Source organism: Ursus arctos, unplaced genomic scaffold (genome assembly GCF_023065955.2).
Source record: "Ursus arctos isolate Adak ecotype North America unplaced genomic scaffold, UrsArc2.0 scaffold_7, whole genome shotgun sequence".
Taxonomy (NCBI): Eukaryota; Metazoa; Chordata; class Mammalia; order Carnivora; family Ursidae; genus Ursus; species Ursus arctos.
The window spans coordinates 24,246,164-24,268,594 of NW_026623089.1; the positions used below are offsets into that span (position 1 = coordinate 24,246,164).

A 22,431-nucleotide genomic window follows, 5' to 3' on the forward strand; every position below is an offset into this window, starting at 1 on the left:
AGAACCACTCTGTGATGAAACAGGGTAAACAATTTAAATAGTCTTACAAAAGTTCATCTTTCAGGCCCATTTTGCAGTTGTCACAGTTGCTATGTAATTGCCCAAGCTGAAGGCCCACCGGCCACAAGATACTTAACTTCCTCCTCCTCTTCTAACTTCAGGTGACCAAGTCTATGCGGGGCGGAGAAAGAGAAGCATCGCCCTCAAGCCGTGAGTGTGGAGGAACAGCCTCTGGCACCAGTTCTTGCAACGGCTTACCGTGCTCCTGTCAAAATCTCTCCAGGGGGCAGAAGGAAGCTGGAAGCTCACTTCCTACCGAGACAGCACAGCCACACAGTGACCCGGAACACCTGTTTTAGTCTGGAACAGTCTCTCTACAGATGTATCATCCAGCCGAAGCTACACAACCTGACCCGCTCCGCAGGGCGACGCCGCGGCAGCTGCAGCTGCAGGACACGACTGGCAGCTCTGCTAGCTCGCCCTGAGCCCCTCGGCTGCTTCAGCTCTTAGCTCCAGCCCCAACCCAGGAAAGCCAGTTCCATACAAGTTGGCTTAGGAGTGTTTGAGCTTTGCCTAAGAATGAGCCAGAAAAGGGAAGACGGGGATAGGGTGTGTTCTGGTGATCACTGTAAGGCTGCGCTGTCTGCTCCTTCCTCCCTGTTTGTTCTGCATTCTCTAGTCATAGAAAGGACTTGGCTAAGAAGCAACTCTTGCAACTGAAAAAATTAAGAAATTCACTTCCCCTGAAGGTGGTGACAGGGTTTCTAATAGTCATTTCTCACCATATATCCTATTCCCACTTGCTTAGAAAGTCTGGCTGATTGTAGCTATGGTCTGTTTCTACAGGGGTATGCTAGCATTTAGAGAGGGGTTCTACTGAACTAGACCACAGCAAGGGGGAGAAGAAGGGCAGTTGGGAAGGAGGGAAAATAGAAAACTCGATACTGGGAAATGGCACGGGGCACTGGGCACAGTTGGTTTTAAGCACTTTGCAGTACCTAAAACACGTATGTGGTCTGTTAGATGAAAAGTCATTTCAATTGCAAAATGCCAATTAAAGTTTTTTTTCTTAATATTATGTTTAGTGTGATCTATCTAACCAAAGTGAGAGAAAGATAGTGAGAGAAAGAATGAAAAAGAGAAGGGGAGGAAGGGGGAGGGAGACAAAGTAGAAAAGAGAAATGGGGGATGCAGGGGGAGGGCAGAGAGAAACAGAGGGAGAAGGAAAGAAAAGGAAACAGAAGGGAATGAAAAAGGGAATAAAAATGAAAAAAGGAAAGAAAAGGAGAAAGGAACAGAGACATAGGTGAGAAAAGACAGGGAGAGGGAGACAGAGACAAGAATGAAAAATGGAGACAAGGAATAAGAATGAAAAAGAAGGAAGGGGAAAGATATAGGGGAAAAAAGTTTAGGGTCAACCCTATATTATGAACTCTACTACAAACACAAGAATGCAAAACTAGTTGTGTTTGGAACACAGACTCTGGCATTTTGTTTAATCATTGAGATTTTAAAGGCAGACCTTATTCAACTACTAACTCAACATGGACGGATTACAAAGCATCTGAAGGTTTTCCCTGAACATAAATTATTTGAAATAAACACATATACAACAGATGAGCAACAAGATTATTTGCAATTAATGCAGTGATTTATGCTGGAACAAGAGAGTTATGATTGTAGGGCGCACATAACAATGTATGGAAGACCAAACTCCTAAAAGGAAAAATGCACAAATATCAAATGCCCCATAGAAATGCAGAGTAAAATCCCTCAGCTTCAGAGAAGGCTATACTTGGCCAACTTGTGAAATGTTACCAGCTGTCACTCTCCTCTGCTGGATCATTAAAAATGGGATTAAAATGAATCACATCTCTATGTCTACCTTCTACAAGTCTGGATCATTTACTTTCCATGTGGTCTCTCCTGAGTACCTCACATATTATCCCGGGAAAACACATACCATTTAGTTGTGCACTGAACAACTGCTAGCGGCCGCACCGTGAGACACCGAACATTCTGTGTGGTGGGCCAGCCGCCCTTCTCACAACCTGACAGCTACCTGCTGGGAATCATCGTGGGAATTCTAAAAAAATGAGTTCATAAAGCCTTCAGAATTTCCAACCTTTTACTATGTAATGAAAACTTCTTGTGTATAATGCATGACTGCATCACACCTTTTTAATTAACCTAAAGGCTGAATCAAGTTATTTTTGTAATAGTAGCTTCAGCAGCTCAAGTATTAGATCTCCTTTAATGGTTCTTACCTTTATTAATCAGACTTGATCAGAGCATTCCTTAGTTATGACATTTACCTTTCCAAGCTACCCGGAGTCTTCAGAGTCCTATGCGCAACTGGAACAGGGTAGAAGTCCAAACCTCTACCTTCTCTGGACAGAATCAGAAAGAGGATGGGCAGACATGAGATATATCCACAGCTGGATGGCAATGGGTCTGAGCCTCTTGTTTCACTTAAAAAAGAAAAAAAAAAAAAGTCAAGAATGAGCTTGATAGTGTGTGATGCACCTGGGTTAGAAAAGGACACATTATGCCTCCCTCCAGCCAACCTGAACACTTGCCAAATGACAGTGCCTACTGTCTACTGAATCTTGCATTAACATATCGATGACGAAAAGAGGGTATTTTTAGCAGAAGTGAGGTCATATGGTTAAGTGAAATGTTTGATGAGAAAAATAATCCATCCCAATGGAAGAAAAATTAAAAGTATGTATATATACATATGGAAGTATGTATATATGGAACTATTTTAAGCACCACCCAAAGGAGGGGTTTGTAGGCTGAAAGATACCCCACCTCCGAGTTACCAGTAAAAACTACCTTCTTGTGTGTGGTGACAAGTCAGGCAGGAACACAGGCAAGTCTGGAAGGGTCCGAAGGCCTTGAGGACTGTGAGGGTTAAAAATGAAACTAGGACAAAAAAATGCTGCAAAATGTTCTCATGAAGTACATACAACCCAGTATCAAAGATTCTTAATAAAAGACTGCTGCCCGGAGTACATTAAGAAATAACTTTATTTTTCATTTGTCAAGCCCATGATTGAAAAGACATGTTGCCCCCAAATTAGACAAGAGGCGTAATCAGAAACAAAATTCTTCCTGAAAATTTAGCTCATGAAGTTATTACACTGCAAAAATCAGCAAAGAATCACCAAAAGCTGCAGCCAACATTTAAAACTGGTGTAACATTCTACTCAAGCTTAGCAGATATTTTAAAGCCATATCAAAACCATGTCAGCCACAGACTAGTAACAATAGAGGCATTAGCTGTTGTGCCTTCAAGAAAAGCATTTAAAATATCCTATTTCCTATAAAAGATCATCTCCCCGAAAAGAAGTGATTTATTTCATCGGAAGACTCTCAGAACTGGTAACTCTCCTCTTCCACCCCAGTTCTAGGCTTTCCTTTAATCAACAATATCTAGAGCTCATCTTGGACAGAATTTGGCTTCTCAGAAGAGTCTTTGTCATTTAAGCACAGTGTGAAATGGGAGAAAGTGTAGTTACCAGGGAACTAACAGAGTACAAAAGACAGTCACTTCTGAACTCGCTGATGCTCAAGAAATCAGAGACCCTCCATTAAAGAGGGTCTCATATGCCTGAGAGCTTTGTGCTTGAGGAAACACTACTTAGAGGTAGCTCTGGTTCTGGTTTATATTTAATTACAATTTGCTGTATCCTGTCACAGGAAAGTTCTAATATTTTCAACAAAGTATAAGCACTCTCAATTTCCTCTTTATCCCCACCCCCCATAGCTTCCCCATTGAAAAGGGTAGGAAAAAGCTTAATTGTGACTCCATAAAGAATAGCAGCTAATTCAGCAATTCACACCCAACTACGACTGACAGGACAAGGAAAGGCAACCTGGTGCAACCGGCTCTGTGCGCTAGGCCTGCAGAAGTGCAGTGTGTGGTATGTTCACAGCACGCAGGGAGGAGAGGGAGGCTGTCGTTAGGGCGCACATGGAGAATTTCTTTTATGCATTTCATAGCACATTCTGCCACAGCAACCAAACCACCAAATCAGGAATGGATCGGATTGTACTTTTTCAAAGAAGTCTCTGCCCCTCCCTAACTCCCCACCTACACTTCATGCAAGAACAATCACTATTAAAAAAATAAAAAAGAATAAATGATCACTATTATCAATTTGAATATAGGGCCCCATAAGAAGTGAGCAGGGATGGGTAAAAACAGCATATTCTGTAACAAAACATTTTTTGAAAAGATTTATGTAACTTTAAGCATTAAAATGAATGCTTCACCTCTACACATGAATCATTTTGCAGTCCTGTCCCCACATGAATATGGTCATATTTGAAAGAGAACTCCAGCATGAACACTGAATCCAAAAGGCAGTTTGAAGGATTTTACAAGATTTGCTAATAAACTTACCAGAGTGTCAACCGTTCTACTCTGAGCCTCTTTTCTTTATTCAATACTCTCATGTCAAGTTGAAAGGAATAAAAAGAATCAAATATTCAGACCAAATTAATTATGTGTCACAAACTATTTAAGACACAGGATTATCCTTTAAAAGATACTGAAAAAGGGTACACTACCTGAAATATTAATTTTTTTGTAAAGCCAATAAACTGAAAATTTCAAAGGAGAGAATGGTATGAGAACCTTCCTCCTCTCTCCCTCTGCAAAATAAATCATTAAATACATTGGGTAACATTATACTGTCATTTTTATCATAACAATATAAACAATTTCCATCATCATCCTGAACATTACTTTATAAAGATATATACTTTAAAAGGCTTTCAAAACATTTCAACCCAGCATTTGAGAATAAAGCATTAAAAGAGTTTTGTATACAGTAACACATTCAATGTGATAAGTGTATGAATTTACAACCATACATAATATATATATATATATGTATATATATTTATATAAAAAACAAACTTGGCCAGAAGTTGAGGCTACCTACAAAGTTGTCCAAGAAATTATGCTTGTCAAAACAATTACAAAATTAAAATCACATGCATTTTCAAATCATCTAAGTCACTGACAAAATAAGGTTCAGCATTCAAAGTTTTCAAATTAACTGCAAGAAAGTGCTACAGATATTTACATTTTCTTAATACGAATCAGTGTTCCCACAAAAGTACACTTAAATTTTTCACCAGCCTCAAATGTCATATAACTAAAAACTGAAACGTCTACAATTTGGTACTTAGTACTCTTAAAATAGGTTGAAAATGGCAAACAGCAAGCATCATTTACAAATGGGCCATCTCAGCCACCAAAGTACATTGCATAATACTGTTTGACCTGACTTAGGCTTGGAATTCTGAGTCACAAGAGGGACAAAGAATGAACATTTCATTAATAATTACACATATCAGCAACCACATGATAAAGATTTCAGGCTTTTCCCGCTCAAATCGAAGTAAATAATTTAAACATGGAACTAAATAAAACCAAAATACAAATGACTTTCTCTCAACAACAAAGTCATTTCTGACATTGCCTAAATATTTTATTTAAATGTTTTTTTTTAAAAAGTATTCTGAGCAAATGCCTCTTTTAAGATTAATTTCAGAAAATACATTTATAACTCAGAGCCTGCAGGCCTCAGGCAGAGTTTTCGATGAACAAAATGTGCTAGGATGGGAGAGGTCACTTAATCAGCTCACGATTATTTTAGGCAATAAGCCAGGGCCCTAAGTCTATACTTCTTTTAATTTGGTGAGTGTTGTAGTTCCAATTTCAATATCTTAAAGCTATTTTTTTTTAATCTTTCCAACTTTGCACAACATATATTTTAGGATGAAAATTTCTATCAAATGGTAATAGCAAGATTTAAAAAACAATAATGCTTAATGCTTAATGCTAAGGATGTTTGTCCCTGTTGAGTCAAAAAAGGAAATCTTACTTTAGACTCAACTGAAATTTAGTGTTTTAGGCACTAGTTTAATAAAATTAGCACCCTTAATTATTAGCTCATGATTAAACATTAGGTAATTATTTTAGACAAATTATTGAAACAATGTTTCTTTTTAAAAGAGTCTGTTGTTATTTAAAGACAAAATAGATTTATTCAATCAATATGGTATTTTGAGCAACTTATAGCTTTGTCATGAGAGCTGATTCACCAAAGGAAAACTATGTCAACTCTCTACAGCAGAGTTGCGGCTATAGAATTTAGGTATCACTGAGAAGTTAGGCCAGGTAAAAAGATATTCACTAATATTCAATGGCCTAACAGCTTTAAAAAAAATAATTTCAAATATCATACTAACAGTTTTTCAGTTAACAGTGTCTAAAGAACACAATTTTTAAGATTAATATACAAAATCACCTTAGGGAATTACTGCAAGATGCCACTTTGCCAACATGGCCCAGCATCTGTCTTGGTTCCTTTCCCTTCATCTTTGCTAAACAAACAAACAAAACAAAACAAACAAACAAAAAACACCTAGAAGGTGAGGCAGGTGATTGTCTTCATAAGCTCTCGGATATAGACTGTGGCAGAAGATGAAGAGAACAGAATGACATATTTAAAAAGCCAAACCCAACCACAGAATGATTCCTATTGTTACGACCCAGTGGAATGCAAGCTAGGAATAGGATAGAACTTGGAAATCCGGCTCTGTGTTGATGGGTTAAGGCATTCAGACTCCCCAGTCATTTTAAAGAACACCTCCTGTTCCTGCAGTTTCCTGGCAAACTCTTCTTCCAGTGTCTAAAAAAAGAAATTATGTGCTTGTATTACAAACAGAATTTACTCTGACAGCCAAGAATAAACTATTTGCTCAAAACACTCTCTCTGTATGTTATCCTGAGGAAGACCAGAGTGCTCAACAGTTAGCTTAGGCTGTGCACAGCCCTAGACTGAAGGCTTTGACTCAGCCACACGAATGTATAACTTGGGTCATGACTTAATGAGAATCATCTCATTCTTCTGTTGTAAAATAGGAAGAGTATCACCTACCTCGCTGGGTTGCTATGTGAGGATTAAACGTGATCATGATGTACTTAACACACACCAGGCACTCAATAGATGGCACCTGTTATTAACTACTACCTTTCTCGCCCATGTGGCACTTTCCATTTTGTTTTTTATTTTGATTTTTGATGTGCGGGTCTTTTCTTCCACACTGAACTATAAGCTGTTTGAAGGTAAGACCTAAACCAGACTCATCTTTACATCCCCACAATACAGAGCATATATAGTAAGTGCTGGATAAACACTTGATGTATCGGTGATTTCACAGACAAGTGATTCAGGGACACGTGCTGCTGCAGAGGCACAAAGTACAGCAGAAGATGGAAAGATACAGGAGCATTTGTCAGAAGAGGTGAAACATGAGCTCAGTCTTAAAAGAAAGAAAAGAATTTGATAGACAGGATGCGGAACACATGCCAGACAGAGGGGGCTGAAACAGTGCACACAGGCAGGAAACCACAGACGTGGTATGAGTAATGGTGATTATACCCAATACCAGAATATGAATAGGGAACAAAGTTGCTTGTGGGAAATACAGCTAGAGACTTTGACTGTGGCCAATGTATGGCACTATGACAGCCACAAAGTCGAAATGAGGCATTTCTATTTTATTCTGATAGAACTAAAGATTCAACACCACAATGCCAGTACCAGAGACGTTCCTGAATATAAATACTCTGGTGAAGGCAGACAAGTAGGAAGAAAGGAAAAGGAACTTGAGATCAGAAGGCCCATTAGGACATTACTCAACATTTTTAAGTAGTAGAATGATAGTAATGTGAAAGAGAAATATTATAAAAAGAGAAAATTATCTGTCATCTCACTGAAATGGGATGTGATAGAAATGAAAGACAATTCAGGTTGTTAGACTAGATGTCAATTAAGAGGACAGGGATGTCGGGAAGCACACTGATGGTGGATGGGGCAACCACGGGGGAACAAAGTGAGATGGGATGATGGAGAAAGGCTGTTCAGTTCAGTTTTATCTCCACTGAGCTTACAATCTTGAGTCAACATTCAACAGGTATGTATGGATCATTACAATATGCCAGGAGCTATTCTAGAAGCTAATATATACCAGTGAACCAAGAGACAACGCTCCTGCTTTCAAGGAGCATGCATTCTTATGGGAAAAGACAGACAATAAACAAATGTGTCTGGTCATGAAGAATGTTAGGAAGGAAAACAAAGGTGAGGGGATAGGGAATGTCTGAGGTGGGCATGGACGCTATTTTATATATAGTCATCAGAAAAAGGAATCTTGGGGCGCCTGGGTGGCACAGCGGTTAAGCGTCTGCCTTCGGCTCAGGGCGTGATCCCAGCATTCTGGGATCGAGCCCCACATCAGGCTCCTCCACTAGGAGCCTGCTTCTTCCTCTCCCACTCCCCCTGCTTGTGTTCCCTCTCTCGCTGGCTGTCTCTATCTCTGTCGAATAAATAAATAAAAATCTTTAAAAAAAAAAAAAAAAAAAGGAACCTTTGGTGAGAGAGACCTGAATGAAGTAAGAAGGAATAGAACATCCAGGTGGGAAATGGGTGCTTAGAACATGAACCAATAATAAAAAAAACAAGAAACAGTAATAGCAATGGCAACCACTCATCAAATCCTGACTACAGCTCAGGTATTAAGAAGTGCTGTACACACACATCATTTCTTTTAACAGTCTTGACAAACCCAATTAGGTATGTAGTGTCATCTTTGTTTTACAAATGAGTAAAACTGGGCCTAGGAATGTTAGGTGACAAAATTAATCATGTCAGCACTGAGATCTGAACCCAGATCTGTAGGACTTCAGAATTTGTTTCTGGGACTGTCCTTAAATATGCAGATGAAGCCATGACTAGGCACAGAATCATTAAGGGTGTAAAGCTGTGAGAGGTCTACGTTTCAGGTGACTGGAGACAAAGAAAAAGTGAAAAAGAGCACAAAGAAGAGAGTTAGGTTATAAAAGTTGGATGAGAAGAGAATTTTTTTTAAAGATTTTATTTATTGAGAGAGAGAGAGCACACACAGAGGGAGGGGCAGAGGGAGAAGCAGCCTCCCCACTGAGCAGAGAGCCCGATGTGGAGCTCGATCCCAGGACCCCAAGATCATGACCCGAGCCAAAGGCAAATGCTTAACCGACTGAACCACCCAGGCGCCCCAAGAAAAGAATTTTAAGAAACAAGATTTCTAATGACAACAGTTAGATAATACTATAGGATTTAGCTGTTAGCAACTCACTTATGACCACTGTCAACGAGTTCAACTGGGGAGTCTGAGATGAAAGCTAGACTTCAAAGAGTTAAACTGGAAAAAGGCCCTCTGTACCTTTTGAATGCATTACCTATTCAAAAATTTTACAATAAATAAAATTTAAATTAAAAAGCCACACTATCAACTGACATAGTCATTTCACTTCTTCTAGAAGCATTTACGACACAGTAGGTGCTAAATATGGATTTTCTTGACTGACTGACTGATTAATTGGATAAATAGAAGAAAGGAAAAGCTGAAAGGTATAGCAGGAAGGAAGGCCAAGAGAAAATAAAGGTTTGAGTTTGAGAGCTAGCAAAGGGAGAGGATCACATGGTTAAAGAAAAAAATGAGTTGAAGTGGTTGACCAATTGGACCAGGCCAGCAGGGAGTCAAAAAGGAAGTATAAAATAGGAAGACAGCTGATAGCTGGATGGGGGGAGGGAGCCTTTCCTATTTTACTAGATCGTGAATTTACTATCATACGAGGGCCTTATAATCTGGCTCTAGTCAACTTGTCCAGACTAAGCTATCCTCACTTCCTTCTTTCTCTCCCTCCTGCACACACAGGCACACTCCCCCAGTGCCCCAATGACAGGGAGCTACTGGCAATTCCTGAAAACATCATTTTCACCCATTCTCTTCTGTGTACTTACATTGCCCATCACACCCCAATCTGTCTGTATGCCTAGCAAGCTCTTACCCATCCTAAAGTCTCACTTGGCTTATAAGGCATCTGCTCTATAAAGCCTCCCTAACTTCCCAGGCTGACTGAAGCACTCCTCATCCTTGTCCTCAACACTGTGCTCCTATCTCCTGTCCTTACCTCCCTTACAGCAATGATCCTCCTGAACTGTAATTGCTTGTCACGACATCCCGAATCTTTGGGGGACAGGGACTTTGTCTCTTCATCTCTGTAACTCCCATCCCTGACACTGTACCTGACACACATTAAACAGACAATAACTGGGTGGATAAATGGATGAACACAAACATATTTTATCTAAAGCTTTTAAAATTACCTTTTTCCTGGGTCTCAATTTCTCTCTCCATTCCTTTAATTCTTGGCTGTGTTCCTCATCTAACTCCTTCAGTTTCTGAGTCTCGTGTTCAACCAATAAGTGGCACTTTTCATTCTGAAAATAAAATTTGGATTAAAATTTTCAGATTAAGCAATTTCTCACAAATGTAATTATCTTCAAATAATAAAGCATTCATTAAACATCAAACTATTACTGAGGTTCAGGGTCTCCTCTGAAAACCAAGGGCTAAGAACTACGAAACGAGTCATAGCTTCATTTCTTCAAGTTTAGAAGCTAGATGTGTTACTTGCCATATGAAAAGAACTTAATAGTTTGATCCTGCTTTTCCTTTCTAAGGTTTGGTCATAACACTGACACTTCAAAGGGCACCTTATATGTATTTACCCACTGGTCCCAGAATGTGGGATTAGGAACTATTCTACTCCAGTAAATTAAGCAAATACGTAGAGTATCCATTATGTATACACTATTCTGAAATTTTAAACATTTTAGGCTATATACTAGATGGGCTGCATACTCCAGGTAAGGCCCCAAAACAGTTCCCCTAAAGTAACCTTTAAATTTCTTAGGAGAAAAATTCTCATATATTTAGTTTATCACTTTTTTCAAACACTTAGAAGAAAATGAACTATTTCTCCCTAAATGGAATTTTAAATTCAGAATCTGATAACAAAACCACCTACCTCATTTTGAAAACTCTGTTCACTTTCTTTGCAAAATAGACTAAAAATACTCAATACTACTTTTGAAAGACTCAACTTCTTAGGTTATATTTAGCCTCATGTTTATATTAATCATGGTTCTATAAAAGCTACATAAGTGCCTATGATACTAACCTGACCTTTATTCGGGTCTACACAGGAAACAAAACCTCTCAACCCCAGCATTTTCATGAGTAAAGTACAGTTTATTTTGGTTAGCTACTGTTTTCTCCAAACTGGCCACTCGTGCTGCCCATTCCCAGCAGCTCAGGCTTCACGCCCCTGTGTCTGACCTGCAGCTGATGCAGCTCTCGGACGTTGGCTTCACACTGCAACTGAAGATCCCGCATCTGATTTTCGTGTTTCTGATGCTGAGCCATTCTCTCATTTTTCTGCCTCTTTTCTTCTTGAGCAGCAAACTGTAAATAAGAAAAAGAAAATACAGTTAACAATGTAATTTCTGTATCTTCCAAAAGAGTAATTAAGGAATTTAACAAGACTTAAAGTACAATAAACTAAAGTTGAAAGTAATAATAAATAATACACTGTAACTTGAGCTGGAGTCTGCATCATGGCTTTGGCGGGGAGAGGGTGTGCTTCTGATTAAAACCTTGTTCCTCCTATCTGCTTAGTGACCTCAGTTCATTTGTGTGTGGGACCTATGACTATAGAAGCAAAGTGACGCCCTATGTTTTCACTTCAAAAGTTGTCCAAGTCACCTAATTCCCAGGACTGGTCTTAGGTCTTAGGACTGGTCTTAAGATCTAGTGTGGGGCATGGGGCAGAGGGCTTTGCCCTCTGTGGTCACCAACCTAGGAACACTAAGTTGGTATATGCCACATATCTAGCCCTAGCCCATAAAGCCAAAGAGAACACCAACAAGCCCAACGTGGCTCGAAATGTTTACAACATAATTACGTGACACTTCTAAAGGATATTCACATTTTTTAATCTAAAAAAGAAGACAGTAACTGGCTTATTTACCTGTTTAATTTTGTCACGGTCCTGATCTGGTGTGGCCGTTGAGTTAATTCTCAAGCTTTTCTTAAACATGGCCATTCGAGTCTTGGCTTCACTGCGCTGGATCTTAGGCAGTCTTGCTCTTTCTTGAGTCTGTCTGTTTTTTAATTCCTCAATAAGTCGTTGATTGTAACGCTGCATTTGTTCTGTTTCCTAAGGAAGTATCAAACAGAATTCAGTGATGTAGATATGTAATTTAATACTCAGTACCCACATGTATGCTTGAACATGTCATTTGTTGTTGTTTCTTAAAATTGCTCTTTCCCTTGTTGCATTATCAACGAGCAAACTTTTGCTCAAAATATAATTTATAATAAAAATAACGGTTTTAGTAATTAGAATCTTTTTTTCTTAAGATTTATCTATCTATATTAGAGAAAGAAAGCACAAGTGGGAGGGGCAGAGGAATAAGGAGAGGGAATCTCAAGCTGACTCCACGCTGAGTGCAGGAGCCCGACATGGGGCTTGATTCCACAACCCTGAGTTCACAACGTGAGCCGAAACTAGGAGTTGGACACCCAACTGACTGTGCCACCCAGGTGCCCCTAATGAGTTTTATATTGAAATTGTTTTACTAAGTCAGGGAGTCCGCATTTCTAAAATACCTGAACCATAAATGGAGCCACAATAGCTACCTTTGAGAGACAGGATGAAGATTATAATGTAGAAGAGAACTTAAAGCACTGTACTAGTCACCTTCCATGAAATTCGTAGAAAGAAGTTTGTAATCATGATAAGATATAATTAATTACTCTAAACTTCACCAAATAAATATCAGGATTAAAAAAAAGAAAAAACTAAAATTCATTCTCTAAGAAATAGAAGTTTCAGAAATAACTGTAAACTTCAAATGAACAAAAAGTAAACCAATTTTCCTTTCATTAACCTTCTCATGGCGCTTAAGTAGCTGATGTCTTTGCATGAAATACTGATCTTTAAGTTGCTGTTTGAGCAGCTGGTGTTTTTCTTGTAAGTGTCGTTCTTCAAGCTCCCAAATTGCAGCTTCTCGAGCTAGAAGAAGAAAGCAATTTTCAAAATGTCACTTTGCTCTTTTTACACATGTACTCTGGTCTTCATTTTAATATTCACATAAAAGTGTTCTATATACACTAGCTTATGCACACACTGCCATTCTGAACTATAAATGAAATATTACCAGCGTACAGGTAATATTTATCACCACTTACCATTCTGTTCTAATGTCCCTAATGTCCTATAAACAGAGAATGTCCCACCCCCAACACCAAAATTCCTTTTAATCATCTTAATGAGAAAGAAAAAAATCTTAGCTTTTTATTTTTTATTTTTTAAAGATTTTATTTATTTATTTGACAGAGATAGAGACAGCCAGAGAGAGAGGGAACACAAGCAGGGGGAGTGGGAGAGGAAGAAGCAGGCTCATAGCGGAGGAGCCTGATGTGGGGCTCGATCCCAGAACGCCGGGATCATGCCCTGAGCCAAAGGCAGACGCTCAACCGCTGTGCCACCCAGGTGCCCCTTAGCTTTTTATTAAGGGAAATAAGTACTTAAAATCCCATTCCATTAAGTATACCAACAATTATAAGGCATAATGAATATACCAAAACTATTCAGGTAAAGTTCTAGCACGTCATCTGAACAAAAATACGTTTTAAGGATTATATATTTATTGTTTACTTCTCCTGTCACAAAGGCATTTATTCAATGTCTTACAGTATTTAACTTTATAAAGAATTTTAAAATTTTAAATTCTTAAAATTTAACAAAGTTTTCCTTTTATTAACCTCAACTTTGTCTACCACTCTAGCAAAGGAGACCATTCAAATAATTTACAATTATTTGATATTATGGATATTAGATATATCCATATATCTCAGCAATGTTCTTCAGATATCATTTTATATACACACATATGCTCGCAATTTCATATACCTCTCATGAGTTGCTGTTTGTTATTCAGGCACTCTCTTTCAATATTGGCTAGCTCTGCCTTCTGCTGCTGGATGATCTTTTTCAGAGAGCCATCTAATTCTTGTTGTTGCTTCTGAACAAATTCCTGTTCCTATGAGACACAGTTAACCATCAGTTAATAAGCATTTACTGAGTGAAACATCCATTTATCTACATGAATATATATATATATACACACACACACACATTAGTAGTTGACAAGATTTCTAAGCCAAGTTTCTAAAGTTAACTGGATTTAAAAATCACCAATTATAGAGCATACATAATATAAATGTATTAGTCACTCAATTCAAGCCCAGAAAAAAAGTACTAGAATACATAATATTCTAAACTCACTATTAAAAATAATACACACAGGCAACCCTCTTGGGTCCCCTCCCTCTTCAGGAACTTTGTACTATCACTCAAAAAACCCTGCTAACTCTCAATAAACTTTGTTTTGCTGCCCACCAGAGGGGGGGAAAAACAATTCACACAAAAGAAGTCTATAACCCACTCATAATTAAAATGCCCTATTACATGAACAGCTTTAGGAAAATAATAAATTTAGAGCTTTAAAAACTGACTATTCATTACACTATGGTGTAGATAAAACAAGAATAAACAAGAAATGCCTTTTAGGAAAAAGAATAAAGAGCAAATAAGTAAAACACATATCAGAATTTTAAATATCTCTACTTTTCCAAGAAATAAAGAGTTAGAAAGAAATACCATGGCTACACTAACAAAGGAAGATAATTTCTGTATCTATAGTATTTGTCTAAAAATAACAATAGTTTGTAGACTTAATGAGAAATAGTACATTAGTAGAGAAATGTGAACTAAGAAGAATGAAGTGAGTTACATTTTATAAATATATATTCAAAATTCCTTATAATCAGAATTCTACCAACATGTTTGGGATTCAATCATTCATTCAACAAATATTTACTGAGTACATACTATTTGCCCAAGTGTCGAACTTATGATTAAAAAAATAATCCTTCAATAACTGTGTAAGGAAAGGAAATGTTAAAATGACTTATGGTCTTTGTGCTAGATCACACATTTACTGAAGGAAGAAATACTATGCAAATTGAAGAAATATAAGTTTTGCCAGCAAATGTTTGGCTCTCCATCCCTCTCTTGGCAGTTACAGCAGTCTGTGATTAGCAAAAGGGATATTCTGCTCAATTTGAGAGTGGATTTAGACATTTAGGATTGAAGCAGCACTCCACCTATAATCCCTCCTCTTGCACATCCTAGAAAAGATAAAACCCCAAGACCCATTTGGATCTATTCTTTATGCCTTGGAAAGAATCTGACAGGATCTGGATCACTACCGGCCTGGTCTTCAATACACGGAGAGTGAGTCTAGTAGTGTTCCTCAAGGTGCTTGCCTTACTACTATGTCTCTGGAGGCAAGACTTACTTAGGTCTTACCATTCGTGCCGTCCTGTTAAGGTAATCTGGAGTTATAAATACTACTGTCTCATCTATGTCAAAATTTGTACTTAAGCAAAAATACAAATATACACTAGCAGAAAGACTAATGAATTGCCTCTATAAATACAACTGTGATTTGAGTACAGTCACCTACATAACTTTATCACAGAAAAAAAACACACAATGAATATTTAATTTCAACTATTTAGAATAAGGCCTTTTGAGAGTTTTAAAGAGATGCAAAATCTCCATGTCTATCTTTTAAGCAACTATAACAAAGAAAGTTGTTTTAAGCTTTACATTTTCCTACAGTAAATATCACCTATAATAAAAATTACATTGTTTCTCAAATTTCATTGTAAAATTTCTATATGCAAACTTGTATAATAAACTTAATATAATGTGCAACTATATCAAAGGGTTTTCTTTTGATCAACATTTGTACCATTAATTTGCATAAAGGACTTTAAAAAAATATCTGTGTAGACAGAAACAATGGGCCCAATATTTAATTACTCTAAATATAAATATTATATTTAGACTCAAATCAAATGCAAAAGTATAAGATAGGGGTGAATAAATATTTATGTGAAAATTAAAAAGGGTTAATATAAGCCAGTACCACTAAAAGAGTGAATGTAATTTCTTGTCATTTCAATTCTTGGTTACATTACTATAATATATTTATGTCTAGATTAAACAAGATAAGAGTTTGGTTCAAAGAAAACCTTTACTAAGAACTTAGTAAATGATGGACACTGTACTAGTTATTGGGTCACTAAAATTTAAAAAATAAAGTACTGCCTTTAAGGAGCTTCCACTCTAGTGGTTCCAAACCAGTTTTGTTTGTCCATATAAAGAGCAGTGGACCCCTTCCCTTAGTATCACCTTTTCAAAAGTTCAAAAGTAAACCACAGAAAACCGAAAGCTGGAATACAGGGTCTAGAAACCATGCCACATGATGAATAACGGAAAGAACCACAGAAGTATGCACTGAAGCAGCTAATATATAAGGGGAAAGAAGAGCTGAGACTGTTCTATAGATGGAGGCAGAAGTAACATTGTGCTGCTCTAGAAAGTAAAATAAGGATTAACCTGTAAGAGTCAAGGTAGGCTATGTATGCCAGTGCTTCCATCAATGAGAGGTAGCAAAGACACCAGTTGTCTTATGGAGTCACAGACTTAAATAATTAAGCAGAATCTGGATAATTACATAGTCAAGAATATTGTGCAAATAATTTTCTTTCTTTCTCTTTCTTTCCTTCCTTTACTTATTCATTTATTTATTCTAAGTAATATCTACACCCAACATGGGGCTCAAATTCATGAACCCAAGATCAAGAGTTGCACGCTCTTCCAACTGAGCCGGCAGGTGCCTCAAATAATTTGCTATATTAAAGCTAAAATTTACCTGAAAGGTCCAGGTCCCTCACATACTAATTCATATATTTTATTACCACAAAATAAATGAAATTTCAATATTATTGAGCTTCCATTAAATTTCCTAAATTTCCTAACAAAAGCCAAGTATAATATATTCATGTTGGAATTTTTCATTAGAAATTACTCTTACGATCTAAAAGAAAAGTGATCTTACATTCCAAAAAGATTGAACAAATTACATTTACCATAAAAAAAAAGAAAGAAAAAAGATGGATTTGATCACCAAAAGTTACAAATCATTTTAAATGAACACACAAACTGTAAAATGAGCACCCTTTAAAGTACAAGTTTAAATGGTGATAAGAAATTGTATCATATTAATCAGATAACTATAAACATTAAAAATACAACTTTGGGTTCTAGAAAACCACAGGAAAGGGTTATGATATATTGGGCTATTTGTACAGAATTTGATTCTAACTCAAAAGAAAAGCTAAAAATGGTAATGATCAGAAAAGTGATCGTAATTCATAATTTCTCCCTCTCGTTAAAAAAAAATTAATGTTTTGCCTACTCTTTAGAAAACTATCAAGCCCAGCAGCTGCCAATAAAAAAAAATGTCTAATTTCAGGAGAGGGGAAGGGAGGGGTTGAAATCAAGCTGTATTCTATCTACTCCAGTTGTGTATATCAAACATCACAAACAAAATTACAGAGTTAAATGAGCTAGTCACTTCCCTATAGAAACTGTGAGAAAGAATACAGCCTGGAATTCCAGACTTAATTTAAAACTACAGCAAGGAGAACAACAACTCACTATTCATTATAGGCAATTTGAATAGTGAGAACTAGAGTTAAATGGAACTACAATCACCACTTTTAATATGGCTTTTCTGACCATATCCATAATTAAAACATATATGTAAACATAAATGCAATCGAAATGTCACTTCACACAAAGATAAAAATCTAATCACAGCATTCAATTTCTCACATGTGCAAAGCTTATAAAATATTACTGGGAAGGTATTTCTTGAAAAAGATGAAAATCTCAAAATTTGTGGTGAGGGCAGACAGAAAAAAGAACACTATTATAAGTGTTCTAATTCCACCTCTATCATTAATGTCTTTTCTGACTTTAAGGAGACCACTTAGTCTTCTGTGCCTCGATTTCCTTATCTGTAAAATGGATACACTCCATCCCTGTATTAGGGAGGTGGCAGTGAGAATCAAATGTGAAAACTCTTTGAAGAATACTATACTATAAAGTTTGTTTCAGGTTATTACTATTATTGTCATTACTGACATTATCATCTATCAATCTTCTAGATTTTAACAAATGAAGCGAACAATGAAAAGGCACATGTGAGCTGAAGAAGAAGCAGATAAAACAAGAGAAGGCATCCTCCCACAGACACGTGGGACTTACGTCCTGCAACTGGGCCTTGAAGACTGCACAAGATGACAACTGAAAAGACTGAATCATGACCTGAGCAACACCCTGTGGATTAGAATACAATGCACTTCCCTGGTGAGAATATAGCTGATGACTTTTTATAAATGGAAAGAATAATTATACAAATGTTGAGTTTTAGGAGGTGTAGAACAAGTTACTTAACAGAGAGTTCTCTTTCTCATCTGTAAAAGGAAGGTTTTAAACTAGATCAGTGGTTTCTGAACTCGTTTGTATTGTTGTTTTTAAACCAAATTCTCTTTTAAAAAATGTACCATAAAATGTATGAAACAGATGAAACCTAGTGCTGCGTTACATGAAGCAGAAGCAGGGACCCCGAGCCCCACAGTCCTCTCTTTTTGAAAGATTCTCGAGGTGCTTCTTCTAAACTCAAGAACTCCTGGGAGTACATTTTAAAAACCACTGAACTAGATGATCAAATACCTTCTGGCTCCATGACTATATAACTATTATTCACAAATTCTCAAAAAGTTTAAAATAGACTCTGCAAATTTACTGTTTTAGGACCTTCATGAAAAGTAGTAGCAAAAGAGAAATACTTTTAAATTTGTTAGATTACTAAATTCATTAAATTTACAGAAAGAAATTTACTATTGCTTTTACCTTTAGGTGAAAATACAGGCTGGCCCCCAAAATTTTATAAAAAATCACCAAGAGTTTTATTAAAGCACAGGATCACCTAACTCCTTCAACACTAAATTTACTCAAATTCAACTCTAGCATCTAAAAGATTACCTTTTGGAATTTAAAAAGTTTATATTCCTATAGGAGGAAAAATCATATTGTTCTTGTTTGAAATCCAAATTATCCAAAATTAGATGTTTGGCAAGCAAGGACTTCCTCCTCAACTACTCACGACATGACCAACGACCACTGGACTAAGCCGACAGGAGTTTAGATTAGACACAGAAATAACAGTTTAGACTTGAGAGGCAGTACAGTGTGATGGTTCCCATGTGCTCTCATTTTCTCCCCTGCAGAACAGAGGTAGTAAGAGTAACTACCTCATATGTTGTAGAGTTAAATGAGTTCATGCAGGTGAAGTACTTAGAACAGTGCTTGACACACAGTAAATGCTGTGTTTGCTCTTATCACTTTATTTATTTTTTTAAGGTTTTATTTATTTGACAGAGAGGGAGAGTACGGGAGAGGGAGAAGCAGGCTTCCCGCTGAGCAGAGAGCCCAAAAAGGAGCTCAATCCCAGGACCCTGGGATCATGACCTGAGCCAAAGGCAGAAGCTTAACTAGGCCACCCAGGCACTCCTTACTTTAACTAGTAATCCACACACTAGGCCAAGACAAATTTATCATTGGCTCAAATCAAAAAAATTTAAAGAAAAAAAAAAGTACTCAATTTATAAAAATAGGCCAATTTTGTTAAAATTTTATATTCCAAAATATTTTCCTTATTTTTCATGGTGTTAAAATATTCTCTCTTTTAAAATGATGCTGACAAGTAAGCAGCAGTTTAAAATATCCTTCGGAAAATAAAATTTCCTTCTGGACAAAAAGAGAAAATTTTTAAATATCATTCCATTTGTCACGGTCCCCAGTAGTTTTTGTTTCTTCTATCTTTTTTCATGGGTCTGTAAAAGTTTGGGAACCACTTTTTGAATCACATAAAACCACATTAAAAGGAAACAATCATTAGGAAACAATCATAAAGGAAAACAATCATTAACATATAATCCATGGCTCTAACTGCCATATGTAACTACAAATTGAGCTAACTTCTGTTTCCAGACTGACTGCAAACTTAATTAAAAGAAAAATGATTCTTAGTATAAAAGACCTTATAATAGAGTCATATGAGATAATTCTAGAAAAATCTGTTTAAAATACTATCGTCTCATTTTGTTAAGAATTCACCCATCTTAATAGGCCCAGCCTAGAATCAAGTTTATACAGGCAGTATTTTTTAAGTGCTAAATTCTGAATCAAAAAGAAAAACAACATCTTAATACTCAAAATCTGGTTTTAAGGTACTTATGTTGTTGAGTTTAATGGTAATAAACATGAGATCTACCATTTAACATTACCATTTATCATTGTTCTTTTAACTTCCAAATTTATAAAAATAATGGTCTTTTAAATGGACATTCTTTTCAATATGCACAAAGCCTATACACTCATCCTCTATATTTTGTCATAAAAGTCTTCTTTTTGACACTGACATCTTCTATCAAACACTGACTACTTAAAAATATAAGCTCCCATCAAGATTATAATAAGAATACAGTGGATTATATATTAACATTTATTTCATCTGGAGTCAGCTTTCCAAATATTCCACTTAATTTCATATTAGCAACTTAAATGTCACCATTAGTGTGATTTTAGTTCTATATAAAGAATGCCCTGGGAACCTTTGTATGAGCAGAAGTCAACATCATATAATAAGTACAGTAGAGTTTACCCTTTCAACCATGTGTTTACTGAGCTGCGAGAAAAATGCTGCTTTCTGTTTTTAGTAGCATTAAGCTGCTGCTGTTACCTGAGCATGCTGGCTTTGTGCAAGCTCCTCTTTCCTGCGTTTCATGAGCTCTTTTCTCAGCTCTTTGGGTGCTTTCTCCACTTCATTTATAACCTACAGTGTATAAGCATGCAGGAGGTGGGGAAATAATACTTTCTCCACAGCAAGCATTTATGTGAGCAGACAAGCTACAAGTCAAAGATTAAAGCTGTTAAAAAGTTCCTTTCAACATGCAATAGCATAGGTGTTAGTTCGGTGAAAAAGAATGAAAGGATAGAACATGCTTAATCTCAATGCAGAAAGGGACATCATACCACATAAAGGTTAATCAGATGCTTAATTGTCCCTACATACTATTCTCTCTTAAAGATCCAAAACAATCAGTAAAGGATTACTAGAAGCACTGATTCTGAACTAAAGATGATAAACTCAACTGATCTTGAAAGATCATAAAACTATAAACCTATCTATTGACATTGTTTGCAATGTTGAAAATAAGATAAGTTAATGTCATTTATAAAAGTGCAAAATTTCATAACTGGCTTGATAAACAAAGAAGTAACACTAAATTCATTTACTGAGACCAAAAAAAAGAGAAATAAATGGACAGTGTTTTCTTTTCATAAAACACACCATTTTATACACGGTGCAATAAAAATGAACATATTTGATGATTTTGTGTTGGATTAGAATAACATTCTCCTTTGCTGACAATTTAAGCCAAACTTAATTGTCAATGTCAAAACCAGTATTATAAGCACTCACAAAATAACAGTTTATTATGCTATATTACACCAGATGAAGTATAAGATGAAATATAATTTAATGCTCCTTCTTTTAATCATTTCAAAATCCTAGATATGTATTCCATCTAACAGCAGATATGTAATCCAACTATGAAATACAATCATGTGTTTACAAGTAGAAGCACCAAAAGCGATCAGATTCCAAATCACCACATGCTACTGATGGTCTGTGAAAGAGACTGATTTTGATTGAAGAAGAGTGTATTTAAAATTTCCCATCAGTAACCCCTCATGAAACCAAATCACCATTAAAAGGAAGAGACTCCCCAAATGCAAGAAATTTAGCGATAAGAAAGAAAATACATTAATATATTTAAAACATACATATCACAATCTCAAACATGTTCACTAGCTAAAAATCTATGAACCCAAAACAGTAAAAATAACTACAGACTTTTATATATTTAGGATTAAATCATATATTTACCTAAAAATTTTTAAAAATTTAATCTCATATTAAAAAATAACCTCTCAATAAAAACTGTTCATAGTTTCAAGAAAACTGACATGGAGCCCCAGTCAAGTCATACATCATGGTACACACAGCAATCCTACATAAAATATTAAACAGTAAGAAAATTAATTTTTAGAAATGGTAGCTACATCAAACAAAATTATATACCATTTCATTATTTATGTTAGACTCTATGCTTTTTAAAGCAGATCCTCAAGTTCAGCAATATTATGTTCTGTTTTACGCATAATTAAATGTTAAAGTCAACGAACCTGGGTATTTTAGATGTACAACAAAAGTGAAAATGCATTTGGTTGAGATTTTTATTCCAATCCTAATAGAACTAATCATAATTACTGTCCCTGGGGTCTTTTATATCATGAAAAGGTAAATTCTTCCCCCACACCTTTAGTATATTAGTACAGAATAAATAAAAAAATCACCTTTGCTAATATGTAAAATTATTGTTTTAATTTGGGGGAGAAAAAGA

At 36.3% G+C, this 22,431-nt stretch overlaps 2 protein-coding genes across 4 annotated transcripts in view; one reads left to right on the plus strand and one right to left on the minus strand.

Moving 5' to 3' along the window:
• COL17A1 (collagen type XVII alpha 1 chain) overlaps window positions 1-4,081 on the plus strand; it is a 53,010-nt gene extending 48,929 nt beyond the window's left edge. For both annotated transcript variants that reach the window (XM_026494055.4, XM_057308431.1), the window contains one exon: window positions 162-4,081. In XM_026494055.4, the coding sequence (XP_026349840.3) occupies window positions 162-214 (53 nt within the window). In that variant the 3' untranslated portion in view covers window positions 215-4,081. The remainder of the gene's footprint in view (window positions 1-161) is intronic.
• SLK (STE20 like kinase) overlaps window positions 3,016-22,431 on the minus strand; it is a 57,034-nt gene continuing 37,618 nt past the window's right edge. Inside the window, exons 13-19 of one of the 2 annotated variants that reach the window (XM_026494052.4) lie at window positions 20,703-20,795; window positions 13,889-14,018; window positions 12,864-12,988; window positions 11,942-12,130; window positions 11,251-11,376; window positions 10,236-10,349; window positions 3,016-6,713 (exon numbers count right to left, since the gene is read on the minus strand). In XM_026494052.4, the coding sequence (XP_026349837.1) occupies window positions 6,567-6,713; window positions 10,236-10,349; window positions 11,251-11,376; window positions 11,942-12,130; window positions 12,864-12,988; window positions 13,889-14,018; window positions 20,703-20,795 (924 nt within the window). In that variant the 3' untranslated portion in view covers window positions 3,016-6,566. The remainder of the gene's footprint in view (window positions 6,714-10,235; window positions 10,350-11,250; window positions 11,377-11,941; window positions 12,131-12,863; window positions 12,989-13,888; window positions 14,019-20,702; window positions 20,796-22,431) is intronic. The other variant, XM_026494054.4, reaches the window with a different exon arrangement.